We start from the raw sequence: 26,830 nt of genomic DNA, 5'->3' as shown, positions 1-26,830 counted from the left end.
AAGATCACTTTAAACTAATCAGAAATCCACTCTATACATTGCTAATGTGGTAAATGATTATTCTAGCTGCAAATGTGTGGTTTTTGGTGCAATATCTCCATAGGTGTATAGAGGCCCATTTCCAGCAACTCTCACTCCAGTGTTCTAATGGTACAATGTGTTTGCTCATTGCCTCAGAAGGCTAATGGATGATTAGAAAACCCTTGTACAATCATGTTAGCACAGCTGAAAACAGTTGAGCTCTTTAGAGAAGCTATAAAACTGACCTTCCTTTGAGCAGATTGAGTTTCTGGAGCATCACATTTGTGGGGTCGATTAAATGCTCAAAATGGCCAGAAAAATGGCTTGACTATATTTTCTATTCGTTTTACAACTTATGGTGGTAAATAAAAGTGTGACTTTTCATGGAAAACACAAAATTGCCTGGGTGACCCCAAACTTTTGAACGGTAGTGTAAATACAAGTTATAAAAAAAATTAAAATTAAAAACACCTCAGGGAGGTGAAGTACCCGTGTGAAACGCAGGGAGGCAGTAACACGCCTCAGTGGCGTCCAAACCTCAGAAAATCTAGCAGTAGAAGAAAAGGCACTCGCACATCCTAGCTCTGAAATCCGGTTCACTTCCTCTTGATGGCTTTAAATAAGTGATATAAGAAATTTTTGATGAGGCTGGACTGCAGTTTGTTTCCGGGTCGTGGGCTGTAGAATGCCCGGATATCTGTCAGTTGAGTTATATTGAGAGAGGGAGAGAAATCGTTTCCTTTTTAACACAATGGAGACGTCCGAGAAAGCAGACGGTCCTACATCATTCATGGAGCCTTTTAGAGACATTCTGGTGAATTATTTAATGCCAGAAAAATGTTATGACGAGTTCTTCCTGAATTTTAATTTTCTGCATGGTGAGGCTTCTGTATTTTACTAATTAGACTCGAAGATGTTTGTAAGCTGTCATTGAATTGAGACTTTCGACATTTTAACTCTAGAACTTAATAAAATAAACTTTGATAGGAATGTGTAAAGTCTGTTCGTGTTTCTAGATCGCTAACATTAGCCGTCAGTGTCACTTTTTCCTAATCCCTGCTGGATGGAGTTCATGAGGAAACATTTTGCCAAATTATAAGAGATCCATTTTGTACAGTATCGCAGCGTTTCTTTAATTTACAGAAATGCTGTTTCCATGGTTACGGATATTTTATAACTTGGCTGTATGTGTATGTTTGAGGCGTGGCTTTACACAGGGCACATTTTCATTGGTTGCCTCAGGCTCGCGCTTTTTATTTATTTATTTTTTTTAAATTTAAGATTAGACAATACAACAACAAAACAGTAAGAACAAGTGAAAGACAAAGTGACAGACATTCCAAGACATGACAAAGGCATAAATCAAAAAATAATATAGAAGGGAAAAAAATGAGGGTGATAAGTGAATAAAATAACATAAAATAATAAATAGAAATAAGTTTAAAGAAAGAAAAGGAGATATAAAACAGGGCAAATTGAAATGACAGACAATTTCACTTAATATAATTTGAATAAAATTGAATAGCTGATAAGCACTTTTTGTTGGATTCGATATGTGACAGAGACTCAAAATACATTTTTAATTCAGTTAAAAATAATGGGAATGAGGGGGCTGCCTTGGACATTTTGACTTTATGTATATGGAATTTACCTAATAATATAAGGAGATTAATTATGTTAAATTTATTATTGTACAAGAAAGTGCCAAAAATAATAATTTTCTCATCAAAGTGATACTTGACTGTAGTTTTAGCGAAAAGAAAATTTCCCAAATCTTTCCAAAAGGTGATACAAAATGGGCATTTATAAAATAAATGGATGATACTTTATCTTTTTTACAAGACGTACAGCTGTCATCGATATCGGAAAATGTGGAGATGTATGCATTAGTAGGAAAGATGTTATGTAATAGTTTAAGATGTAATTCTCTGGTTTGTTAGAAATTAAAAATTTAAATGGGACAAGCCAAGCTCTACTCCAGTTTATATCTTTGAAGAGGGAGTTCCAATAAGTCTTTCCATGAGGAGTTATTTTCCTTTTGCTATAAGGGCATCTTCTAATATGTTTATTTGTACATTTATAACTACACGCTCGCACTTTCTTCTTTGCAGTTTTGAATGGAAATGTCGTCATTCTGCAATTCCCAGTCCCTTTATTTACTGTGTCTGATGATGTTTTTATAACTCCCCACAGTGGACTGTCTGAAGATGGTAATTAGTAAAGGTTTAGGCATTGGAATCATCCTTGGCTCTGTACTTGGTAAGGAAAATCCTCTGCTTTCATATTTTCATTTGATTTTTCTTCTATCCATCCATCCTCTGTCCTAGTTATAGGATCACTCATTATGGTTGTCATCCTTGACAGTGAAATTACCTCAGATCTTGAAATTGATCGGTGCCAAGAGTGCAGAAGGACTAAGTTTTAAATCTGTGTTGCTGGAGCTGCTTGCCATCACAGGCACTATGGCCTACAGTATCGCAAAAAGCTTTCCCTTCAGGTAGACCTGAACGTCACAACACTGACATGCAAAAACTATTCTAATACACTTCATGACAACTTTGCATCATATGACCACCATGGAACATATTACTTGCATGTTGGCCAATTCTGAACAGTTTAGTGTGTGGAGATTTCTAAACACTGTGTACTTACTAGTCACTTATCACACCTAACCTTGTTCGTACACTTTATAATTGTGCACCTATAAACAGTAGCTCAGCTTGCTTGTTTGCGGTAATCGTTGCCTAGCCCTTAACAGCGGGATGGCTAGATGTTTTGGATGATTTTTTTTTTTTTTCCATCCCAGTGGTGACTCTAGCAACACTCATACCAGCACCACACTCACTAATATGCCACTACCTTCTCACATCATATACTGTATGTATGTGTTTAAAACAGTATCAATCAACTTGCTTACACAGATGACCTGGCTCTGTTTGAAGCCAGTAATGTTTTTGCTAATTATCTTATTGAAATTTGTCATGCATTTTGTTTGTTTTTGTAAGTTTCATTTATATGATATGAAAAGTTATTTCAACCGTTTTTCATCAGTGGTTAAAGGTGTTTGTTTTACTGTACTTTGATTCACAGTGCCTGGGGTGAAGCATTATTCCTCATGTTGCAGACAGTTACTATTGGATTTCTTATCCAGCATTATAAAGGAAGCACTGTTAAAGGTATCAGACTGAGCATAAATAAATAACTAAATTGGTATTATTATTATTATTATTATTATTATTATTATTATGCATCTGTAAGGTGAGAAATTATCTCTAATTTAAAGCTAGACAGCCTTTTGATTTCATAAAATCGGTTAAATTTAGTTCCCTCTGAAATTTGGTCATTGTGATGGTGTGTTTTATTTCTGTAATGTCTCTCAAAATATCAGGCCATTCTGTGGCTGGGAAGTTATTTAATTTGAGGGGATTCCTTAGCAAATAATGTGTATGAAATCGCTCGCTTCATACAGTCAAAGCAGACAGGAAGTCCATGTGCACATGTGTAGGTTTACCACCTTCTTCTTCTTTTGGGTTTTACAGCAGCTGGCATCCACAGCTTTGCATTACTGCCATCTACAGGTTTACCTTGACCATGTACTGACAGTTACATCATTCTGTCGCTAAATGAACAGCTGATCACACTGAGGTGCTCGCTGACCGCTGATATTTATTTATTAGTTTGGTCCTGCATCTTTTCTTCTCACTTTGTTACTGTAATCGGTCTTCCGTGTTTCATTCACACACTCGCGTCCTTCATTTTCCTCTCCTGTTTCAAATTTGTATCCCACAATGCTTTGCGCGAACGGGGAAAGCCCAACACGTGATACATAATGTATCTTGAATTGGGTCATGGTGAAGCAGGAAAAAAATAGCGGAAAATTTAGAGCCGCGTGGCCCTAAATTCATTAATTTTTCTATTTTTTAAAAAGCCAAATAAAATTGGAAGTCTGTGATTGGAATTCAGTAGCTTTCGGTCCACTAAACAAAAATAATTGGGTGTTCAGGAAAAATTCTTTTCATGACCTACACTTGAAAAATATGAAAGGCAGTCTAACTTTAATCATTTTTGTGTATTTATTTGCAGGATTGGGTTTCCTGGTCATCTATTTTGGCCTGGTGGCTGTCCTTATTTCTCCTCTCACACCCATGTCTGTTGTCACCACCATGCAAGCCTCCAACATGCCAGCTATAATCGTTGGAAGGGTGGGTGATTACTTGTCCCATTATCTAACTGAATTATGCCGAAGTATTTAGAAAGTCTTCCACTGAAAACATTAAATCATCTCTTTGGGTTCTGTTCATTTTTAGCTCATTCAGGCAGGTACCAACTACAAGAACGGCCACACAGGACAGCTGTCAGCTATTTCTGTGTTCCTGCTGTTTGCTGGTTCCCTGGCACGTATATTCACTTCAGTGCAGGTAGGCTTACAGAGCACACTTTGATTATTCCAGCTGCTTCCTTTGCTTAATTATGTATATACGGGTATTTCGGCAATATAGGAGCGGTGGTGGCTCTGGTCAAGGTTCTGGTTTGTTGATCTTAGGAGACTTTAGAGTTCCAGTATTTCTGCTGCAAGAGTTACAGGCCTTAAGCAAGCCTTTATCCCTCAGCTTCTGCATTGACCCAGTGTTCAGACCCCAAGTTTCTTCCAGAAACATTTTCTTTTTTTTCTGTGCATTTTGATTCTCGTGTTTTTTAAATAACTAAAAATAAATCTAGACAGGGATCAACAATATACTTTATACACACATTAGTGCCTCTCAAAATATTGGAATATTGTGAAAAAAAAATTTTTTTTTGGTAATTTAATTTGAAAAGGTAAACTTTCAATATTCATTGCATGTAAAGTGGAAATATTTCAAGTCTTTTTTTTTTTTTTGTCTTTTGATAATTATGGCTTATGGTTCATGAAAAGCGGATATCTAGTATCTCATTTTTAATATTTTATTTTAAGTTTGAGTAGAACACTATAAATACTGTGTATCTCTCGGTCTAGTTCAGTACACACAACCACCGTCATGGGGAAGACTGCTGACTTGTCAGTTGTCCAGAAGACCATCACCTTCCACAAGGAGGGTAAGCCACAGAAGGTCATTCCTGAAAATGCTGGCTGGAAAAGGTGCACAAGCAACAGGGATGACCGCAGCCTTGAGAGGATTGTCAAGAAAAGTCGATTCAACAACTAGGGAGAGCTTCACAAGGAATGGACTGAGGCTGGTGTCGGTGCATCAAGAGTCACCACACAGACATCTTCAGGAAGAGGGCTATAGCTGTCATATTCCTAATATCAAGCCACTCCTGAACCAGAGACGATGTCAGAAGTGTCTTACCTGGGCTAAGGAGAGAAAGAACTGGACTGTTACTCAGTGCACCAAAGTCCTCTTTTCAGATGAAAGTAAAGTTTGCATTTCATTTGGAAATCACGGTCCTAGAGTCTGGAGAAAGAGTGAAGAGGCACAGAATCAAGTGTTTGAAGTCCAGTGTGAAGTTTCCACAGTCTCTAATGATTTGGGGTGCCATGTCATCTGCTGGTGTTGGTCCACTGTGTTATCAAGTCCACTGAGCAACAGTCCAGTTCTCTCTCTCTCTCTCTCTCTCTCTCTCTCTCTCTCTCTCTCTCTCTCTCTCTCTCTCTCTCTCTCTTATTTATTTATTTATTTATTTTTAGCCCAGGTAAAATGCTTCTGACATTTGTCTCTGGTTCAGGAGTGGCTTGATATTAGGAATGTGACAGCCCCTTTCCTGAAGGTGTCTGTGCGTGGTGGCTCTTGATGCAGTGACACCAGCCTCAGTCCACTCCTTATGAAGCTCTCCCAAGTTCTTGAATTGACTTTTCTTGACAATCCTCTCAAGGCTGCAGTCATCCCTGTTGCTTGTGCACCTTTTCCAGCCAGCCTTTTCAGCAATGATCTTTTGTGGCTTACCCTGCTTGTGGAAGGTGATGATCGTCTTCTGGCCAACTGTCAAGTCAGCAGTCTTCCCCATGATTGTGGGCGTGTGTACTGAACCGAGAGATACCCGGTATTCTACTGTTTCACTCAAACATGAAATATTCTAATATTTTGAGAAACTGGATTTCTGATTTTCATGAGCAATAGGCCATGATCATCATCAAAATTAAAAGAAAAAAGCCTTGAAATATTTTTCACATGTAATGAATGTAGAATAAATTTAAATGTTTTTGAATTATGAAAAAATCCATTTTTTCATGATATTTCAATATTTTGAGATGCACATTATGTATTGCATTCAAACTGTTTTCTTGAGATAGCATACATGGAGATGTCTGCATGGATTAAAGTTTTCCGTCGCTACGACGGATTTCCGTCAACTGGGAGCGCTAAAGGTCAATAATGTGAGTGATGCAGATCCGAGGAAAAAAAGGGGGGGGGGGGGGGGGGGGGTAGGCCCATAGGTCTGACACCAATGTGATTTAGAACTTCACCAAGCTGCTGTGATTGCCTGTTGTTGAACCCTTTCTTGTGCTATGTTTGAGTATATGTAAAGGAATAAGTTGTTGCGCTAGATGGGCCTAAATAAATAAATACAGCCTACACTACTGTCTAGTCCCAGGGAGGCTGGGCGTAGGCAGCGAGCCGCGGTGCTCGGCTTGAGTTTCGTTTCTATCAGCGGCTCCAGCCCGACTTTGCACGCTCGTAACTCGGCCAGGGGAGGTCCCAGCCTCTCCAAACTTGGCAGCCAGCGACCTCTGCCCTCTCCCCAACGAACCAGCGCTGCCAGGGCGGGCCAGCTCCGCGCCTCGGGACGCAATTCACCCCGAGGCGAGCCGCGGCGCTCCGCATCAGTTTCCTTTTAATGGCGGCTCCACTGATGAAACAATCTGGCTGTCCTACTACTAGGCAACTACTTGCCTACTACTAATACTAGGCCTATTATAATAATAATAATAATAATAATAATATTTGCCTATTGAAAGGCGATCAGGTGAAAAATCTAAACAGCCCTGTTGAAGCCGCAGCAAGATCTATGCTATTAAGCCTTTTGTAGGTTAAACAGGCTTCGGCAGACAATGTTCTGGAAAGGCTGTGTTTTTCTTTGGTTTGATTAGCCTACGATTTAATCTTTAAACATTATGGTTTCAGCAGTTCGCTTAAACATTGGAGGCTGCAGAGTCGGGCTGCAAGATTTCCCGACATTTGTTTAAGATGCCAAACTTCATAGTAAGGAGAAAATAATTCCACAGTATTTAGTGCCTCGTCAGTCTCAAAAATTAATAGTGAAGGACCAACGCGAATTAAGTGCCAAAAATATCATCTCGTAGGCCTATATTTTACATTTTCAAAAAAGTCCGGAATTGGAAGTCAGTCAGTGGAGTGTAATGAAGTGTCTCATTCACTCAGCACAAAAGGTCGGAAAACAGTGGAGAAAATAGCTATTGCTTAAATAGGCTACTAATGTTTTACATTAGTAATTTAATGTATGTGACAAATAAGTTCATTGATTAAATAGATAAAGAAGCGAATACTCCAAAGCTCAAAATTCAGGAAAGTGGCTCCGGTGTCGCAAGTGCACAAGAACAGTTATTTGAAAGTTAACCTAATGAATTTGTGCATGCGCATGTGATTTCATGAAGAACCAGGACAATTGGCATTCGGTGAAAGATTCACACCTATGACTCATTATATTCGCGCGCGCCCTCTCGCCCACTGTTGCTTCGTTTTCCCGATTTACACGAGTGTCTGAAGATGGAGTTTTCAGAAATCTCCACTCTGCCCAGAGTTTGCAAAAGTAGCTGTTTTCAGTGACTGAAACCTCCGTATAGGTGTGAATGAGAGGTGCAACCAAATAAATAAATATGCGTCTTTTTTATCCGGCTACATGTAGGCTATCACTGCGCAAAGCCTCTAATGTTGAAATGGTAGTAATATTTGTTAAAATAATAGTAGGCTAATTTCCACATTAATTGGTAAAATGTCCCAAGGGATGTGATGGGGGGATGGCCGTTTTATAAGGGGGATGATTTGAGATTTTTATTTCAGAAGGGGGATGCCTCCCCCCACATCCCCCCTCAACTCGAGTACTGCATATAAGGCCATATTTCACCGGACATAGGCCCTTCGATTTCCATCACTAGAGCGCGTCAAATTACTTTCGGTTTTGCCAGCATGGACGCGCTTCTTTTAAATGAGGGCACAGATGTGTCAGACATCGACAAAACGGTAAAGTATAAGTGGAGATGGGCTTGGCGAAATGAAATGGCCGATAATGGCAAGCTCCTGCTGCTGTGCCAAGGAAAAAGAAACAAAAACGGGCATCGGGTGTTGCCAAACTAGATGCCTTTGGCTTCACTGCGAAGAAGCAGAAAAAGTGAACTTTCACTTTACTTTTCTTGTTTCCTGGCTTTATTTCAACAGATTTTCTTATTTTTCTCTCTGTTCCACTCTTTTGAAAGCATGGTTCAAGTTCGACTGCACTTGCACTTTTCTCTGAACCACTGTTGTGCATTACTAAAGTACTGTTGAAATAAATTTGCACTTTGTGCTGAAAGCTTGATGTTTCATCATGAATAGCCAGTAATGACAATGGTCAAGTCTTGCCTTAGCTTTAGTCATTGTTAAAATTATGTAAATATACTATAAGTAGGGGTCTAGGGGATAATGGACAACACGGCGTTTAAAATTTGACGCATCGCTGACGTGGTAGGGGCCAACGACTTGAAGCTTTTTTTTTTTTTTCAGTCAGATGATTTTTTTTTTTTTGCTTTAATCCATGTGTCTGCATCCTGTGCTGTAAAATGTTAACAGACTAACTTCTGCGGAAGATCTAAAATAAACATAACTTTTTTTGAATAGTCTTTGTATATTTGGTATATCGTTGCAATTTTGTTATTAAATTATATTTTTTTAAAAAATGTAAACGATTAAATTTTTCACACCTGCACACATCCTGATTAGTTTTTTGGGTTGGATAACTATTGTATAAATATAAGTGGAAGCAGTTCTTCAGACTTGGGCCAAGTTTACATTAGACTGTATCTGTCTTGTTTTCTTCGCGGATACACTGTCTGTTTACATTAAAACGCCGGGAAACGGGAATCCGCCAGGGTCCATGTATTCAATCCAGATCGTGTCTGGTCCGGTGCTGTGTAAACATTGAGAATACGCGGATACGCTGTGCTGAGCTCTAGCTGGCGTCGTCATTGGACAACGTCACTGTGACATCCACCTTCCTGATTCGCTGGCGTTGGTCATGTGACGCGACTGCTGAAAAACGGCGCGGACTTCCGCCTTGTATCACCTTTCATTAACCTCCTAAGACCCAAGCTGTTTTTTTTACATGCATTTTTTATTTCTTTTTGCTATTTGGGCTTATTAGAACCTGATTAGAATAAAAACTAAGCATCATCTTTGATAAGATGTACTTTTTGGGAAAAAGTATGTCCACATATGTGGATTCTTGTTCTGAATTTCTAAAAAGTGCTGTCCACGTATGTGACCGCTAGGCCCTAGGAGGTTAAAGAGTATAAAAGTATGAAAATACTGCAAATACTGATGCAAATACTGCCCATTGTGTAGTTATGATTGTCTTTAGGCTTGCCATCCTTCCACTTGCAAGTGGTAAGTGATATGCGCTGGGATCACACACACAGCGACTCAGTCCCGAATCACTGCTCGTGCGCTTCACTCGCGCGCTCTGTGAGATGCGCAGGGCCGGAGTGCGCACCCTCCAGAGGGCACTCGCTGTTCAGGGCGGAGTGATTTGGAGTGCAGGATGCCTGCGGAGCCGAGCGTATCCGTGTATTGGCGTTGCTGTGTGCACGCTAATCGTTTTAAAAACGTTAATCTGATGATCCGCTGATACGGTCTAATGTAAACCCCACCTTATTTGCCCAAGCTACCACTGATGGTCGCACAAGTTTCTAATGTGTCTTGTATTTTCCTGTATGTTTCTGCAGGAGACTGGTGACTTCCTGATGGCTCTTTCTTATGTCATCTCATCCTGCTGTAATGGGCTGATTGCCGCTCAGGTTCTGTATTACTGGGATGTCAGTCCAGCAATTAAGAAGAAGGCTGAGTAAAGCTACCACAAAACTGTGAGGAGCTGAGGCTCCTAATGCTCTGTCTACACCAGTTAACTTGCTGCTTTGAGCAACTTGTATGGAATGTACTTGTAAATTTGGAATGAAATCGGTTTAAGTGGTTTTGAATGTTGATCTTTTGAGATTAGTTGTTTAAAGCAGCAGGTTTCACAGTGTTGGTACATACACACTTTAACCAAGTAGTGAGTGAAGAGGTATAAATACAGAGGTATGCCTACAGTGCTCTATATGGAAGGGCATCTATTACTAGGACCAAAAAGGAACTTTCAGAAGGAGCCCTTATCTCAATGATTAATATTTCCATTGGCTGTATAAGCTCATAGGTTGCAATGCCTGTTCTGTCCAGTTTTCCTTATTTTCTTAGCTCAGGGAAAGGAGAAATTTTATCCATATTTTAGCAACCTGTGCATCATGGTAATTCCTTTTATTGTTTGTTGTTTATATTCTTTAATCATTATGGGTGTACTGATTTTATTCTAGTAGCTGCTAAGGTACAACATCACAAATGAAATCAATGGCCAGCTAAAATATGTTGTTGAAGGTGTTAATATAACCATTTTACTCATCAGCTGTGAGTGTTGCCTCAATATTTTGTTTGTTCCAAACGCGTCTAAATTGTCCATACAGAAATGTTTTGCTATTTTTTTCCCCCTCCTACAGTTCTGATATTTTTAGGTTTATTACAGAATGGAACAGAATTATTTGTTAATTAATAACCAGTTATAAACAAATTGGTATGTAAATGTGGCAAAAATGTTAATGGTGGCTGAGTAATGCCTTCTGCACTTTTGTAACATACCGATATGAACAAAGTGGTGAGTTGGACAAATTGGTTGGTTGTGTTTAAAAAAAAAAAAAGTAGAAACTCTCTTTGAAATTGTCTGTCCTTTTAAAATGTTTTGACACTATTTGATTCCTTGTTAGTAGTTTAAGCTTCTCGGTTAATTTAGTTAAACTACTGGGTACAATCAATTCTGTGATCAGTCTATTGATCGTATAGTTTTTCTTTCTGCTAAATCAATGGGTCCAGCAACACACACTGAGTTCATCTTCTGAATTAAAATTCGGTTGACCTCAAGTCAATGTGTCCTTTATATTGGTGCTTTCTAACAAAGAGCACTGTGTGGTTATTGATTCGTTTAACCTGTAGAGGGCAGCAGATCGCCTGCTGGATTACTGCACACTCTTTAAGCTCTACCCCCTTTTACACAATAGTTTCTGTGATCAAACTGGCATTAAACTAATCCCCCCCCTCCCCAACTTTCACTTGTTTCACTCAATGCTTTTATTTTTTTAAATGGAATAGTATCAAATTTTTTCCCTCTAGGAGTTACTCTGGTTAAAACAATTCAAGCTATTTTAATTCATTTGCATTGAAGAACTTCCCATGCATAAAACCAAATAATAGTTCTGCCAATACATGTAATCCAGCCAAGCTGAAACCTGACAAAAAGTGGCACTGAACTAAGCCACAGGCAGTGTGATTATGTTCACTTCCGTAAATTTAAAATAAAATGGAAGGATGAAACCAAGAGGTGTGTGATGTGTTGAGATAAACCTGGTCTTATCACCTTTGTGTTCCTGGGAGGTCTGCTCTTGAGTCGGCTTCTCCAGTAGTGAATAGTCTGTCAGGGTTTTTTTTCTTCTCTCTCGCTCTCTTTTTAAGCACAGCTGTTCAGATCTCTTCAGTGTGTGGGCCACATGCTTATCTCCCCCCACCTGAGAGTGCATTTTCTATATCCATATCTTTTAATCAGTCGAACACACCACTGCCCTGCCTTTGTTTGGTGACGATAACGGCCTGACATTCATGTGCCAGACCGGTTTGTCACAGATTTTTTAGCTTCTAAAATTAATCTCTTGTTTTGCTGAACAAGAAATGGAAAAACCTCTAACACTGGCATGTAATCTACACCATTTAAAAGAGATCAAACTTATGAGATATGAGTTTAAGTCAGTAAGCAGTGTTTAATTTTAGATTCGTGGAAGAGAGCGAGAGAGAGTGTGTGTGTGTGTGTGTGTGTGTGTGTGTGTGTGTGTGTGTGTTGCTTTCTCCCCTCCCTCTAGGTCGTTGCTGCAGGACCAGTCTCGTCCAGGGTGTGGCTCATTAGTGTTAGCTGTCAGTCATTCTCTCCACACTTGGCAAACACTGTTAGGTGCATTAGCCTCAGTCTAATGTACACATACTTTGTCAATGCCCAATGCAGCTGCTCACCAAAATGGGCTCTGACCTCATGCCTTTAGGTATAAATCTCTGTTCAGTCTTGGCCTTCACCACAAATAACAAAAAACAGTTTGTGAACAAATTTATGCATCATTATTTCTGATGTTTTTGAGAAAATTGTTTCCCTTTTGTTTGACTGGAACTTGTAAATGTCTGTTATTTTACTTTTAATGATTCAACCAAAGTAGTCTTTTGGATGGATTTATAATCCTAGACATTCAAAAGATTGTGTATATTTAGACCAAATACTTTGGGTTGATAGCAACTTTGACAGAAATGACTTATTACATGGGAAACTGTCTTATCTTGTAGTGGTAACATATCACCACCTTGCCAGTCTTGAAGTCAAATGAATAGCTGATGTTTGTGTGTGGCTCAGTGCCAGTCGTTTGAAGTTGAGTTTCTACGTTTCAGAAACTTGCAGGAACCCATGTGTCTGATCTGATCACAAAATATGTTCTAAAACAACTACAGCACCTCACCAAATCATCCACACCAATCTGGCAGTAACAAAAATGCAACCCTTGACAGCAACTGTTGAAAGATTTGGCAGAAACTTCCCTCCCACAACGAGGACACATGCCTCTGTCAAGTAACAGTTTGAAGTTTCTTTATTAAGGACGGCTCAATACGGTTGGACACGGGTCTCTCTTTTTTTTTGGGGGGGGGGGTTCATAATGTGTTTTTTTTTTTAATTGGCTGCTTATAAACACCAATTGTTGACAGCTATTGATAGCATAAGGTGGATGGATGTCCACACATACCATATCAGCCAGACATAACAGATGTTATCAGTCCGATCTTTCCCCTCCTCTTGCAGAGCTACACTGCTATTGCGTGAGAGCGATGTTCAGCTGTGTTGTGTGAAGGTGAGTCAGACATGCTTGTGTACAGCGTTGGTGGCATTTCAACCAACTAGAACAGTTGTATTAAAAAGACAAGGGGAAAAAACTACGCCCACTCACTCACTCACCTGCGTGCAAACAACATTTGGGGCAGGTCTGACAACGCATTGTGCAAGTCAGTGCTCAAGTAGTTCTCATTCTCTTTCTCTCTCTCTCTCTCTCTCTCTCTCTCTCTGTCTGTGCTCTCAATAAAACCAATTTGTTTGCTCCTCAAAGCTAATCTTTTCAGCTCTAAACTATAGTTGTTTTAAGACATTTCACTCTTATAATGACTTTGTATTACTTTTTTTTCCATTATACTTAGAAGAGTCTTTATTTATCACATGTAGACTCAAGCACAGAGAAATTCCTCCTCTGCATTTAACCCATCTGAAGCAGTGAACACACACACACACCCAGAGAGCAGTGGGCAGCTACGTATGCTGCAGCGCCCGGGGAGCAGTTGGGGGTTAGGTGCTTTGCTTAAGGGCACTTCAGCCGTGATACCAAGGGAGGGGGAAGTGCTGTTCATGCACTCAACTCCCCTCATATTTTTCCTGGTGGTCCCAAGAATCGAACCAGTGATGTTTTGGACCCAAGGCTGCTTCTCTAACCTTCAGGCCATGACTAAGTAACTTAGTTATTTAGTTGAGTATAGACACAGATTGGTAATTACCCTGGTCAGAAATATGCAGTGGTTGAATTTTTTGGGGGGGAGAGTCAGGTGGTATTTGTTGATATTTGGAGGCTACTTTGCAAAATTTGCCAAGTCTTGTTTTTGGTAATAATATACAAGTTCAGATATAAATTCATAAATCTGGACTTATTGTAATGTTTGTAGGCTGCTGTTTCATAGTTAATTATGCAGGGGAACAAAAAGAGCCCTGAAACCACATATAGGAAATTGGTATAAAAGTATTACATCATTAATATGCAATTATTATATCCATAATAGGTGTTATTTGTGGCACACAACCTTTTTACTCAGGTCAAAAGCATGGTTCATACATTAGATACCCATTTAACCCTAAAAGGACCTAAACTACTGAGTGGGATCAGTTCGAACCAGCAGTGGTGTGCTGCTCAGTCTATTCAACTGACATAACTTTTTGCTTTTAGGAGTTTGTTACTCTATAGATTCTTTATCTAAAAGTTTGTTTCAAGATTGATGAAAAACAGTGTTTAACAAGGTGACTGATTTTCTGTTGGGATCCCATAACTGTTGCAAAAATATTTCAGCAAGTTTGTCGCTTCTTTGTGTGTCTATCTTTGCCTATCTGTATGTTTGCATGCTTGTCTCAGATGTCTGCCATAATTAAGAATATAACTCTTTCTTACAAATTGTAGATAACTAGTGAACCTGTTAGTTATAGAGTTACTGAAATGTCTGATGCTTATCTGTCCATGCACTCTCCATACAGAACAACAGACAGTCCAGCAGATACAGAGGAAACTGACATTGTCTAGTTGTGAAAGTGACATTGTTTACTTTCGAAAATAGTCCAGTGGCTGTTCTGGTCATAATGTGTTACCAATAACTGCTTTTATCTATGTGTTTTGTGTTTGAATCCTTCGGCAAAGTGTTACTTCTTGATGTACTTTTGACATTTAAGAAAAAAAAAGAAACTGCTAGCAGCTTAGTCATAAATGTATCACAGAAATTTCTGAAATGAGAGATTGTGAGCTGAGCTCTGGAATGTAGATATAAAAATTCTCAAGTTCTGTAGCAATAGTGTAAAATATTTCTGGCTTTTTTATGTTCTCTATGTACTTAAATGTCTCATTTTAAACTTAATAATATCATGTAAATATATGGTTTCTATTCACATAAAGTTAGTAAATGGGTAATTTTTTTTTTAAATACAGATGTTATAATGGACTTAAGTGATACGGATATATGGGGGGTTTACGTTTTTACATGCGATATTTAGCATTTCCTTTTTTTTGGTGAAAATGGTGATTGCTGACATTACAAGAAGTAAAAATTATTTGTTTGGGATGTAAATAAAGGGTTGATACTGAGAAACCAGACTTGGCAAAATTTGCAAAGTAGGTTACATATGCTCCCTGACTGTGGTGGATTAAAACAGTGTGAGATTCACAAGTTTTACCATGTTAGAAAAAAAATTAGGCTAATAAGTGAAATCCATATAAACCATTTAATAAGCTTTTCTTTTTAAAGAGTCCAAAATTCTTTGACATGGTCTTAACTTTGCTACTTTTTTTAATATCAAAAAGGTATGTGATAGTAGCGATGATAGTTCATTGGGGATGGATGGGGTGTCAAATTTGATCGTGACGGCAAGGTGGTGTAAGTGGTTAGCACGGTTGCCTCACAGCAAGAAGGTTCTGGGTTCAAGGCTGGTGGGGCCTTTCTGTGTGGAGTTTGCATGTTTTCCCCGTGTCTGCGTGGGTTTCCCCGACAGTCCAAAGACATGCGGTTAGGTTAATATGGGATGGCCTTGGGCTGAGGTGCCCTTGAGCGAGGCACCTAACTCCCAACTGCTCCCCGGGTGCTGTTAGCATGGCTGCGTATGTGCTCACGTGTGTGTGTGTGTTCACTGCTTCAGATGGGTTAAATGTAGAGAGGAATTTCACAAGTGTGTGATGAATAAAGTTGTGCTTTCTTTCTTTCCTCTTCCCTTGGAGGACAGCATTCACTTGCATCCTTCCACAAATTAAAATCTGAGAAAACCAAATTCAGTTAATTTGTTAATGACTAGGTATAGTAGGCATTTGAGTATGGGAATTAGACAGGCGGTTAGGTTAATATGGGACGGCCTTGGGCTGAGGTGCCCTTAAGCGAGGCACCTAACTTCCAACTGCTCCCCGGGCGCTGTTAGCATGGCTGCCCACTGCTCTGGGTATGTGTGTGTGCTCATTGCTCACGTATGTGTGCATGTATGTGTTCACTGCTTCAGATGGGTTAAATGCAGAAAGGAAATTTCAGAAGTGTGTGATGAATAAAGTTGTGCTTTCTTTCTTTCTTTCTTTTTTTCTTTCTTTCTTTCTTTCTTAGCACTGAGCCTGAATCAGTACAGGGCTAGACCTGTCTTTTTGACCATTCCAGGGATTTTTTTAAACAACTTGGGATACATTTTCCAGTCTGTAATCCCTCAATTGAATAAACTCGACTAGTTTAATAGCACACTGTCTCACTTTCTCTCTCCCCTGGGTGTATGGTGCGTGCGGAATAGGCGCGGCCTGTACAGTCTTCTTTAGGAATGCAGGTAAATACGCGCCCGTCTCCATGGTACCCTTTAATGTTTGTTTCCCTGTACACGGTATTGACACTATCTGCATGAAATCGGTTACAAATAAACTGGAACTCTTTATGGTAATATTAAAAACCACAGTCAAACTGTTCTTGGACAATGTGCGAACCCTGGCTAGTTAACTAACCCCTCTATATTGCAGCTTCCGCTAATTGTCGTAATCTCCCCGCGCACTTGCTTACCGTCCTGTGGAAACCATGGCAACTACTTGTTGAAGCCTGGCTGCTTGTTGCTAAGAGACTTCACACATTATAGGAGAAAATCCTGCTTTCTGCTTTAAGTCTCTCCAACATTACGCACATGCCTGGCCAACTTCCAGCTGCTTTATCATTTCTGCTTACGTCAGATGATTGGTTAGACACAAAAGTATAAATGATTGGAGATTTTCAGAGCTTTATTTTCTTGCTTCGACACACCTGAATGAACTCATGGAGTTGCTTTGAAACAGGAGAAACAACCAGAGGTTGACAAAGTACCCAACTTCATTACTTAAGTCAAAGTACAGATCCTACTGGTCCAATGTTACTCCGATACAAGTGAAAGTTGTCCAGTCACATTTTTACTTAAGTTAAAGTACTTGCTTTTAAAGATACTTAAGTATTAAAAGTACATTTTCTGTCAACACATTGTTGTATTGTTGACACAATGCTTATAATACCTCATGCCTCTGTAACAACCTACTGGATTATTTTGTGAATTCACAGAATGAACGCATGCTGTGCCATCATGGTGGTTTAACGTTAAGCTAGCTAGTCAGTGATGCTCCACCTGACATGCTAGCAAACTCTTTTCAAAATCATATTGGGTAGCTAATGCTACTAGAAAAGAAAAATTTCTACATTCTGTTTATTTGGCAAGATTATGCTAAAACATATTTCTGAAAGGACTGCAGATCAAGTCAAGTTTATTTGTATAGCGCTTTTAACAATAAACAATGTCGCAAAGCAGCTTTACAGAATTTGAATGACTTAAAACAAGAGCTAATTTTATCCCTAATCTATCTAAGTTAACGTTATTCATGTTAGCGTAACTCTGTTTTTACATGCTAACTAACAGTGTCCAAGTGAACTAGCTATGTGTTATCGTTGGCCGTGGACAAGGCAATGGCAACTTGGCGGGCAAATCTATAGAAAGTCATTTGACTAACCAGACTGCATAGCTATTGCAACATTATCACTAGCTCTAAAAGCACAGACAACTTCACTGCAAGCTCTCTCTTGGAATAAAACATTTACATACTTCAATATGCTTCCGCAGGTCGGATGGCGAGTTTTTGTAGGCTGTGATGTGGTTCATTTTTGGCAAACAAAGCAGACATTTAAAATGAAACGTATCTTTACAGTGGTGTAGTGGTTAGCATGGTCACCTCACAGCAAGAAGGCTCCGGGGTTCGAACCCAGCAGCTGGCGAGGGCCTTTCTGTGTGGAGTTTGCATGTTCTCCCCGTGTCTGCGTGGGTTTCCTCTGGGTAGCTCCGGTTTCCCCCACAATCCAAAGACATGCAGTTAGGGCCATGGGGTGGCCTTGGGCTGAAGGTACCTGACCCCTGACTGCTCCCCGGGCACTCTAGTGTGGCTGCCCACTGCTCTGGGTGTGTGTGCACACGTGTGTTCACTGCTTCAGATGGGTTAAATGCAGAGGATGAATTTCACTGTGCTTGAAGAGTGCGTGTGACAAATAAAGGTTTCTTCTTCTTTAATCCTTTCAGAACTGAAACAGGCGGCACGGTGGTGTAGTGGTTAGCACTGTTGCCTAACAGCAAGAAGGTCTGGGTTCGAGCCCAGCGGCCGGCGAGGGCCTTTCTGTGTGGAGTTTGCATGTTCTCCCTGTGCAGGCCTGTTTCAAGCTATTTGGGGGCCCTAGGCAAAGGGGGATCTGGGGCCCATAATTATCCCCCCCTCGACGAAAGGCCTTATGGCCACCTACCCACTGAACACTTAATAAATAAACATCACACATATTGTAATAATTCTTACGATTTTTACTTAATAAATGAACTCTTTACATTATTATAAATAATTATCAAACCCAATTAAACACAAGAATAGACAAAATATATACACACACACACACATATATAAATCAAATATGAAAATAAGACAAAGTAATATAAAATGTGCAAATAACACAACACTAAATATTTACAGTATATACACAAGTAGAAATAACTTCAAATGGTGATTAAATGATTACAAACATGAATAAGAATCTTAATAAGAACCAGCACACACAGAAAAGTGCAAAAGGTATAGAAAAACACATAAAAATTTAAGAATACACGTTCCAGTTCAGTCATGATGCATGGAATTCTTGCAGAGGTTACTAGAATCAGATAAAATGGCAAGGGCTGTCTTATGGAAGCAAAAACAATACAGAGACACAAGCGAAGCAAACTTGCCATGTCGTAGCCATTAGCCGTGCTGATCGCAGCAGGGCTTCCTTGCAGAAAGTTTGGGTTTCTTATCTGAATTACTGCATTAATATCCGACCAAGGTCACAAACGTAGCCTATTTATGTAAAAAAGAGCTTTCTTGTGAGCCATCCCCTGTCCTACTCCATTCATGCTCACGACACACTAGCTACTTCTGATGAAAGCCATGCAGCTCGCTGAAACTAACTCTGACTATGACATTTTGATAAACACAATAAGTTAATCTGGGAGAAGTTGACAGTCTTTCACCTATTTGTGTGGCACATATTAGAATTTTTAGCCAGTCCTTGCAAGTTTGTAAGCCTGTTGTGCATGACAACGTTTACATCACTGTTAAAAACTCTGTCTACAAGATAACTACCATTAACGTAAGCTAGCTACCAAATTTGCTTGTCGACCTGCTTGGTATTAATGAGTGTGTACATTCTCACTTACCAGTGTCTTGTTTTTTTCTGTCTTCCTCTTCCCTTTTCTTCTTTCTCTTCTGGCTCCCTGAGGGATAATTTCGCTTCATATTTGATTTTGTTTTGTTTTTTTTTGCTGCGGAGCTCTGCAACCACTTGACTGGACGGAGATGGGCATTGAGGGGTTGACAACAGACTGTCATTGCACTTTTCGGCCAAAGCATGTAGGGAGGCGCTGTTGTGCATTAGGGAGCCCCCCTTGGAACTAGGGTATTTCAACAAGTGTCATTAGGCGCTGCGCTGCCGCGCTCAAAAAGTTGTCATTGCTATTGAATACATAACCAGTCGTTCGGCAGCGGGGGCCCTTCGAGGGCTGGGGCCCTAGGCAATTGCCAAGTCTGCCTACCTTGTTGCAACGGGTCTGTCCCTGTGTCCGTGTGGGTTTCCTCCGGGTGCTCCGGTTTCCCCCACAGTCCAAAGACATGCAGGTTAGGTTAACTGGTGACTTTAAATTGACCGTAGGTGTGAATGTGAGTGTGAATGGTTGTCTGTGTCTATGTGTCAGCCCTGTGATGACCTGGCGACTTGTCCAGGGTGTACCCCGCCTTTCGCCCGTAATCAGCTGGGATAGGCTCCAGCTTGCCTGCGACCCTGTAGAACAGGACAAAGCAGCTAGAGATAATGAGATGAGAACTGAAACATGGGTTCTAGGTATGGCCCTGGGTGGGTGCGTGCGTTCCCCGGAAGAACCGCCTCCTTCCATTCTGCCATCAACTGATCATGTTAAATAATGCTGCTGAGAAATCTCATCTCATCTCATTATCTCTAGCCGCTTTATCCTGTTCTACAGGGTCGCAGGCAAGCTGGAGCCTATCCCAGCTGACTACGGGCGAAAGGCGGGGTACACCCTGAACAAGTCGCCAGGTCATCACAGGGCTGACACATAGACACAGACAACCATTCACACTCACATTCACACCTACGGTCAATTTAGAGTCACCAGTTAACCTAACCTGCATGTCTTTGGACTGTGGGGGAAACCGGAGCACCCGGAGGAAACCCACACGGACACGGGGAGAACATGCAAACTCCGCACAGAAAGGCCCTCGCCGGCCACAGGGCTCGAACCCGGACCTTCTTGCTGTGAGGTGACAGCGTTAACCACTACACCACCGTGCTGCCCCGAAAAAAACATCATGTTTTAAAAAACAAAACAAAAATACATCCACTTTCAAAGCTGCTTCATAGTAATGAGTAACAAGGACCTTGATAGAAAAGTATGATATTTGTCATTCAAGTTAAAGTTTCCAAAAAATACTCAAGTAAAGTACAGATACTCAAAAAGTGTGCTTAAGTAGAGTACTCAAGTAATTACTGTCCACTAGGGTGCCAATAAAAAATGAAGTTATCTATTTCTCAAGTCTCACCCCCCAGTTTTTTTCCTTTGGGCTAAATATATCATGCTGTGAAATATTAGCAAAATTTATTGATGTTTAGAGGTGGCACAAACTCCCTGAAATTTGGAATTATTGTGTGAGTTTGGCTTGTTTCAAAAAAAAAAAAAACTTGGATAGCATGTAAGGAAATCATATGAAGCTACTAATTTGCAGAGATGAAAACTTTATTAAACAGTATTGAACACTTAAATACATAGAAGCAATAAAAGGACCAACCATCTTTTTTAAAGACTACTCTTCTTCACTGTTGGATGCTGTTTTCGATGGTATTTGACAACTTGTAAAAGATACTGTTTTTGATCCTCATGAATGGTGATGCCATCATTGAACTGCTGAACAAGAGCTACACCTCTTTCAGCTGAATCGTTGACAACTTTCAGTCCACCAATTAGTCTCTTTCCCTCCTGGTAATCTTCATCTTCTGGCCATTCCTCCAGGGCTTTTCCTAAGAAGCCTGTTGGAATGTGAAGGCTTGTGAACAAAGTGTGGGTGTGCTTTGTAATGAAGCTTGAGATGCTCAAGGTCTTGATATTTTCTAAATCTACATCTTTTCGTGGCTTGTCAGTTTCTCCTCCTTCAGGTCCAGACAAGACTTCCACCATCTTTCTTTTCTCACCCACAGGAATTCGGGCATCAAAAAAGGCGACTCCTACTAGTTTTTCGCTCAGATACCACAAACGTCGTGAGTACTGTTGAATAGCTTTATCAAAAACAAGAACATAAATGTCCGAAAATTATACAACAGTAGGATTTTCAGAGGCAGCACGGTGGTGTAGTGGTTAGCGCTGTCGCCTCACAGCAAGAAGGTCCAGGTTCGAGCCCTGTGGCTGGTGATGGCCTTTCTGTGCGGAGTTTGCATGTTCTCCCCGTGGGTTTCCTCCGGGTGCTCCGGTTTCCCCCACAGTCCAAAGACATGCAGGTTAGGTTAACTGGTGGCTCTAAATTGACCGTAGGTGTGAATGTGAATGGTTGTCTGTGTCTATGTGTCAGCCCTGTGATGACCTGGCGACTTGTCCAGGGTGTACCCTGCCTTTCGCCCGTAGTCAGCTGGGATAGGCTCCAGCTTGCCTGCGACCCTGTAGAACAGGATAAAGCAGCTAGAGATAATGAGATGAGATTTTCTTGCTATTAAAGGAAAATAGAGGGTGAGACTTTAAAAAAATGCAAAAATGAATTTTCCCCATTGTTATGACTGGCACTATACTGTCCTCCTCTGGAAACAACCACTCGAGTCCATTCCCTGAGTTACAGCAGGTTATGCAGCCACAGATCAACCAAAGCTTGAGGATTTGCGCTGTTGAAGTGAAATGGGGATGGAGCTTATATCCTATGATTCCTGCGCGCCCTGCACCCCTCCCGTGGGCCTCCGATTAGCCCAAGCGGACTCTTGTATTTCCATGAGAATAGTGGAGCTTGGTGAAAGGGTTAAAGTCCGCAGAGAAGAGGGGGGAGAGGACGGCAACACTAATTTTCTGCGCGGCGGGGAGCGCTAAAAAGGGAACAAAGCGGTGCAGGGGAGGCGCTCGGGACTGGGCTCCTTTACTATGCACACCTGCGAGCTGAAAAGCGGCGGCCAATCTGCCTCAGACACGGCCAATTACGAGCCGGACCCAAGAGCCGCTTTCACTCCGGAGAAGGATGGGAGAGCACTGAGGGGGAGGACAGGAGAGTTTTCAAAAGAAGAAAGGGGAGAGATTTAAATCGATTGGCCCTAAATTATTCGAGCCCTCTGCCTTGTGACGGATGAGTCCCCCAGAAACTTTCCCTGCAAGTGGCTCAGAGAGTCCTCCTCTTATCTTTTCTCCTCAGGTTCAACATGGCACACTTACCAAGTTAATCTTGTGCCAAAAGTAATAAACAAAATGACAAGCTCAGCATGTTATATCTAATTTTAAAAAAATAAACTTCTAAGCTGCACAGTCTACTTGGGCTCCACTGCTCTTGGCTTCAAAATCAAATCAAGGCAGCTCAGCAAAGTCAGATTCTGAGATTTGGATCTGTGTGTGTACACAAATGGTTAAAAATTTAATCTTAAAATATGCCAAGCACACAATGAGACACTGTCTTGGGAAGAATCTCCAAGCTATTTTTTTTAAACTTTTTATATAAATTAAAACATGGAAATGATAAAATGTTTCATATTTTAGATTCTTCAGAATTAGTTAACATTTACCTTGAGAGCTTTTCAATTAACCGGCATGTTCAAAGTTCATTTATGGAGGTTCTTGCCTTAATGCTTGAGACCAAACAGTAGCTTGTTTTGTTCCCCCTCACCCTCTTTTTTTTAATTTAAAAAAAAAAAAAAGTAAATTGCAGTATTCAACAACTGCCATAATTAATATTTCAAGAACTGCTCATGCAAATAGAAAAAAAGTCAATTACTTTAAGACATGGTGTCCTAAATGACTTAAAATTATAATAAAAGAAAAAAAAACAAACAAACATTGTCCAAACGTAACAGGTACTAAATGTACACACACCATTTTGAAACCAGTCAGTCATTCTGGCTTTTATAAAAGATGTGAACGGATCTTAGAAACCTTAAAATAATCACTAAATCACTCATCCTTTTTCATGTTGTTCATTTTGTGTACCTCTTTTTTTTAAAAAAAAAAAGCAAAGTACATGCTCCTATTTACTGAATGCATCAACGTTAGAAGCCCTTTAAAGAACCTTACAGAATTATATAAATTTAAAAAAAAAAAAAAAAACAGCCACGTTTATCATGTACACAACTGCGTGAGCAAGATCAATAATTAAAATCAAATCAATTTTAAGATAATTTCTACCATGACAAGATTCAGACCAGACACTTTTTTGTAATTTATTTAACTTTTTTTTTGTTTATGCAAAAGACCCTTATAAGGGCCATAAAACTGTACAAAGGCTATTTACAGACAGTATTAAAAGGACTTTAAAAAATTACATTGAAACGGCAAGTTGCACACTCACCTGGAAGGCAAATGTAAACATTCACTCATTTCATTACTTTAATATAAATTACATTAAAGTTCTTAACTCATTAGTGACCACTAGACTCCTAGACTAAAATATGTTCGAAAAACGGAAAATGCTAGACTGACCAAGTTAGACCATCAAATAAACCCAAAAAAGGCAACATGTTTCCAAATTAGCTGCACTTAGCAGCACCTGCATACTACTTTTGCCATTTGAATTATGCAAATCTGGCATTATACAAGCAGTACAGGCTCCTCATGCACCCAAAGGATGTACACGTTATTCTATTTAAAAAAAAAAAACCACACCCTCCTTTTCCAATTTTCACAACCAAGTAGTAAAAGCCCCTCCACATGGACTCCAGACTGGTACACAAAGTCTTGGTCGAAGACAATACCTGGTACTGATAGGAGGGTAAAGAACAGTGCATTCAGATTGGTTTAAAATAAACAATTGAAAAGGAATGTCATAGTGCTAGTCTCATGCTAAAAAGTCAATGTATTGGATATTTTATTGCTGAAATATATGATTTCTTTGTGCAGACTACTTCTCATGGTGACTGATAGTTCATTTGTGCAACTAATGCATACCCTACTCTGTTAAAAGGATGGTGTGGAAAAGTTAGGCAAAAACTATATAGTCATTGTGACTGGTTGCTTCATGTCCTTCAAAAAGCAAGAAGGGGAGAAAAAAAAAAATTATATATTTAACTTTGTCAATTTTCAAACCGTTTTTCCTTCTCAATCTGTTAAGTTTAATTAGTAGTACTTCACCCAACTCTTATCACAAATTTTGTTTAAAAAAAAAAAGACTACAAACTAGCTTACACTTGCTCCAAAGGTCACATGATTTGCACATCACTGACTATAGTGATCGAGTGGGCATGACTTCAGTGTGCCTATATCCCCATTTTGGTTTTTGATCATGATTGCCTTTTACTGCATGAATGTCCCCAATCCCTGTTAACAAAAGCACAGCAGAAAGGCACAGTCAGTTTGATATTTGGATCACATATACAAAGGGAACATTCTACAATAAAAATTGAATTTAAAAAAAAAAAAAAAAAAAAGTGTAAACGGCCACAGAAAGGCAATTACACGGACAGGTCATACCCATCTATATTAGGAAGTTCTTGTGGAAAGAACCTCCAAGCTGCATTAATGGTGAAATTCTGGGCAGAACAGGAAAGAGGGGGAGGGGCACTGGGAGAAGGGGGTGAACAAATCCACAGAGGGGGAAAAAAAAAAAAAAAAAAAAACACCACACAAGATCACTTAAAGAGGTAGAAAATATTCCTATGTGCAACAGGTACTCACAACATCCACCAAGAATCCACACAGATTACTTGTTGCACTACAAGTCTACGTAGTGATCCAGCTGAGCTAGTCCCAGTCCTTTTTGTTCTCCACTTCAGATGTGTGTGAGGGGCACCGTACTGCCGAGATAGTGCTGCTGGACACTTGGGTAACCTCTCTGCGCTGCAGGGTCCCCCACATCACCTCCAGGGATGTACATGCTGATCATGTCCCTAAGGTCCCCTTGAACTGCCCCACGGTGATGGTTTGTTGCTCCAGTGGGTGAGTGAGTGAAGGCCTCCGGCTTGACCATAGACATTACAGGGCTGGGCTGCTGCGGACTGCTGCTGTAGGACATTGGGCTGAAGATCATAAAAAACACGATGATGAGAAACCCAGTGAAACAAATAATTGGAGGAGTTGTGAGATTTTCCAGGCCAGGCAGAAGTTCAGCCAAGCAATAATAGATTATAGACACACAACTGACTAGCATGAGGTCAAATTCAGTTGTTTTTAGCATGCGTGAAAAAGAAAGCGAGCAAAAACAAAACAAACAGCTTTGACTATAATGCATGCAAGTGCCAGCTTAAATGTACCTGTAAGAATTAGCGCCGTTCATGTAGGTCTGCGACATGGGAGCTGCGTACTGGAGCGGAAGCTCGTAGCGGTGCAGCTGCTGTTGGTAGGCGAGCGCGTCGCCCTGGACGGCCGCGTAGCTTCCGGCCGGAGCCCAGCCATAGCTGTCCACGCGCGGACTTCCACTCTGCGCATGCGCCGCGGCCAGTAGGCTTCCGCCGGCGAGCGGAGGATACTTAGCCGCAGAGTTGTCCTTCTTCACCGGCGGCTTGCTCTTCCGCCGAGGCTTGTACTTGTAATCAGGGTACTCCTTCATGTGCGCGGCGCGCAGACGCTTGGCTTCGTCAATGAACGGCCGCTTTTCGGCGTCGCTCAGCAGTTTCCACTCGGCGCCCAGGCGCTTACTGATCTCCGAGTTGTGCATCTTTGGATTCTCCTGGGCCATCTTGCGCCTCTGAGCTCGGGACCACACCATAAACGCGTTCATGGGCCGCTTCACTTTGTCCATGGGGTCCGCGCCGGAAGCGCACGCGCTTTTCGGAGCCGCCTGGGGCATGTTTCCGGAGCCGCCGTGTTGCGACATGATCTGGCCGTTCGGGTGAGGATTCTGCTGACCCGGCTGGGTCTTAAGTTCGTGCTCCATCATGCTGTACATCATTCTGATCTTCCACAGGAAGCTGGTTCGAGTCGAAAAGTAGCCGAAGGATCAGCCGAAAGCAAACAAACAGGGCGCAAGTGCAGCTTATTGCCGCATGCTACTGCATACAGTAGGTCGGTGCGATTCTCTGGGAAAAAACAAAAAACTTGTAAGGTCTAAAAATTTCCACGTGTTATAAAAAGTTTACCATTCCGACGTTTTGATGCTTTAAAGCTGGCAGTTTGTTTGTTTTTAAGCGTCGATTAAAAGAGTAAGACAACTAAATCACAGCTACGCTATTCCAAGTACTAACTCGACAAAGCCACCTGTTGAACAGCGATTGACTCTGAATAATAACCGGGGGCATGACAAAAACACGCGCGCCCCGTTCGTGGTTTTAGGGAAAATTGTATTCCACTCCGGACCAATCAGAGCGCAGGGTCCTACCCTCACTAATTTACATAAGGCCAACTAGTGCAGGGGCGGGGCCAAAGCGCACTTGTTGCTTAAACTCCGTTGCACTGGGCCGTTTTATACAAACTATTTATACATATAGTGAAGAAAAAGACTTATGCAACCTTTATTGTCATTCAGTGTACACCGAACGAA

The 26,830-nt window shown here is 40.7% G+C and overlaps 2 protein-coding genes across 2 annotated transcripts; one reads left to right on the top strand and one right to left on the bottom strand.

Moving 5' to 3' along the window:
* The first annotated feature begins 596 nt into the window (after positions 1-596).
* On the top strand, positions 597-11,613 carry mpdu1b (mannose-P-dolichol utilization defect 1b). The gene is made up of 7 exons (XM_060935672.1): positions 597-899; positions 2,215-2,280; positions 2,386-2,518; positions 3,112-3,197; positions 4,105-4,223; positions 4,329-4,439; positions 9,938-11,613. Exons 1-7 carry the CDS (start codon positions 773-775, stop codon positions 10,058-10,060), a joined length of 765 nt encoding a protein of 254 aa, XP_060791655.1. The 5' UTR covers positions 597-772; the 3' UTR covers positions 10,061-11,613.
* Positions 11,614-23,565: 11,952 nt separating this feature from the next.
* Positions 23,566-26,577, bottom strand: sox19b (SRY-box transcription factor 19b). Its single transcript, XM_060935658.1, has 2 exons — positions 25,605-26,577; positions 23,566-25,370 (listed from the first exon to the last, which is right to left on the bottom strand). The coding sequence occupies exons 1-2, from the start codon at positions 26,240-26,242 to the stop codon at positions 25,124-25,126; spliced, it is 885 nt and encodes a 294-aa protein (XP_060791641.1). The 5' UTR covers positions 26,243-26,577; the 3' UTR covers positions 23,566-25,123.
* Positions 26,578-26,830: the final 253 nt, after the last annotated feature.

Source organism: Neoarius graeffei, chromosome 1 (assembly GCF_027579695.1).
Source record: "Neoarius graeffei isolate fNeoGra1 chromosome 1, fNeoGra1.pri, whole genome shotgun sequence".
In the NCBI taxonomy this organism is placed as follows: Eukaryota; Metazoa; Chordata; class Actinopteri; order Siluriformes; family Ariidae; genus Neoarius; species Neoarius graeffei.
This window is presented reverse-complemented; position numbering and strand designations above follow the sequence as displayed.

Coding starts and splice junctions, on each gene's coding strand:
- mpdu1b (XM_060935672.1), top strand. CDS start 773: ATGGAGACGTCCGAGAAAGCAGACGGTCCTACATCATTCATGGAGCCT. Junction 2,281..2,385: donor CATCCTTGGCTCTGTACTTG/GTAAGGAAAATC, acceptor CATCCTTGACAG/TGAAATTACCTCAGATCTTG. Junction 2,519..3,111: donor GCAAAAAGCTTTCCCTTCAG/GTAGACCTGAAC, acceptor TTTGATTCACAG/TGCCTGGGGTGAAGCATTAT.
- sox19b (XM_060935658.1), bottom strand. CDS start 26,242: ATGATGTACAGCATGATGGAGCACGAACTTAAGACCCAGCCGGGTCAG. Junction 25,371..25,604: donor AACGGCGCTAATTCTTACAG/GTACATTTAAGC, acceptor TATGATCTTCAG/CCCAATGTCCTACAGCAGCA.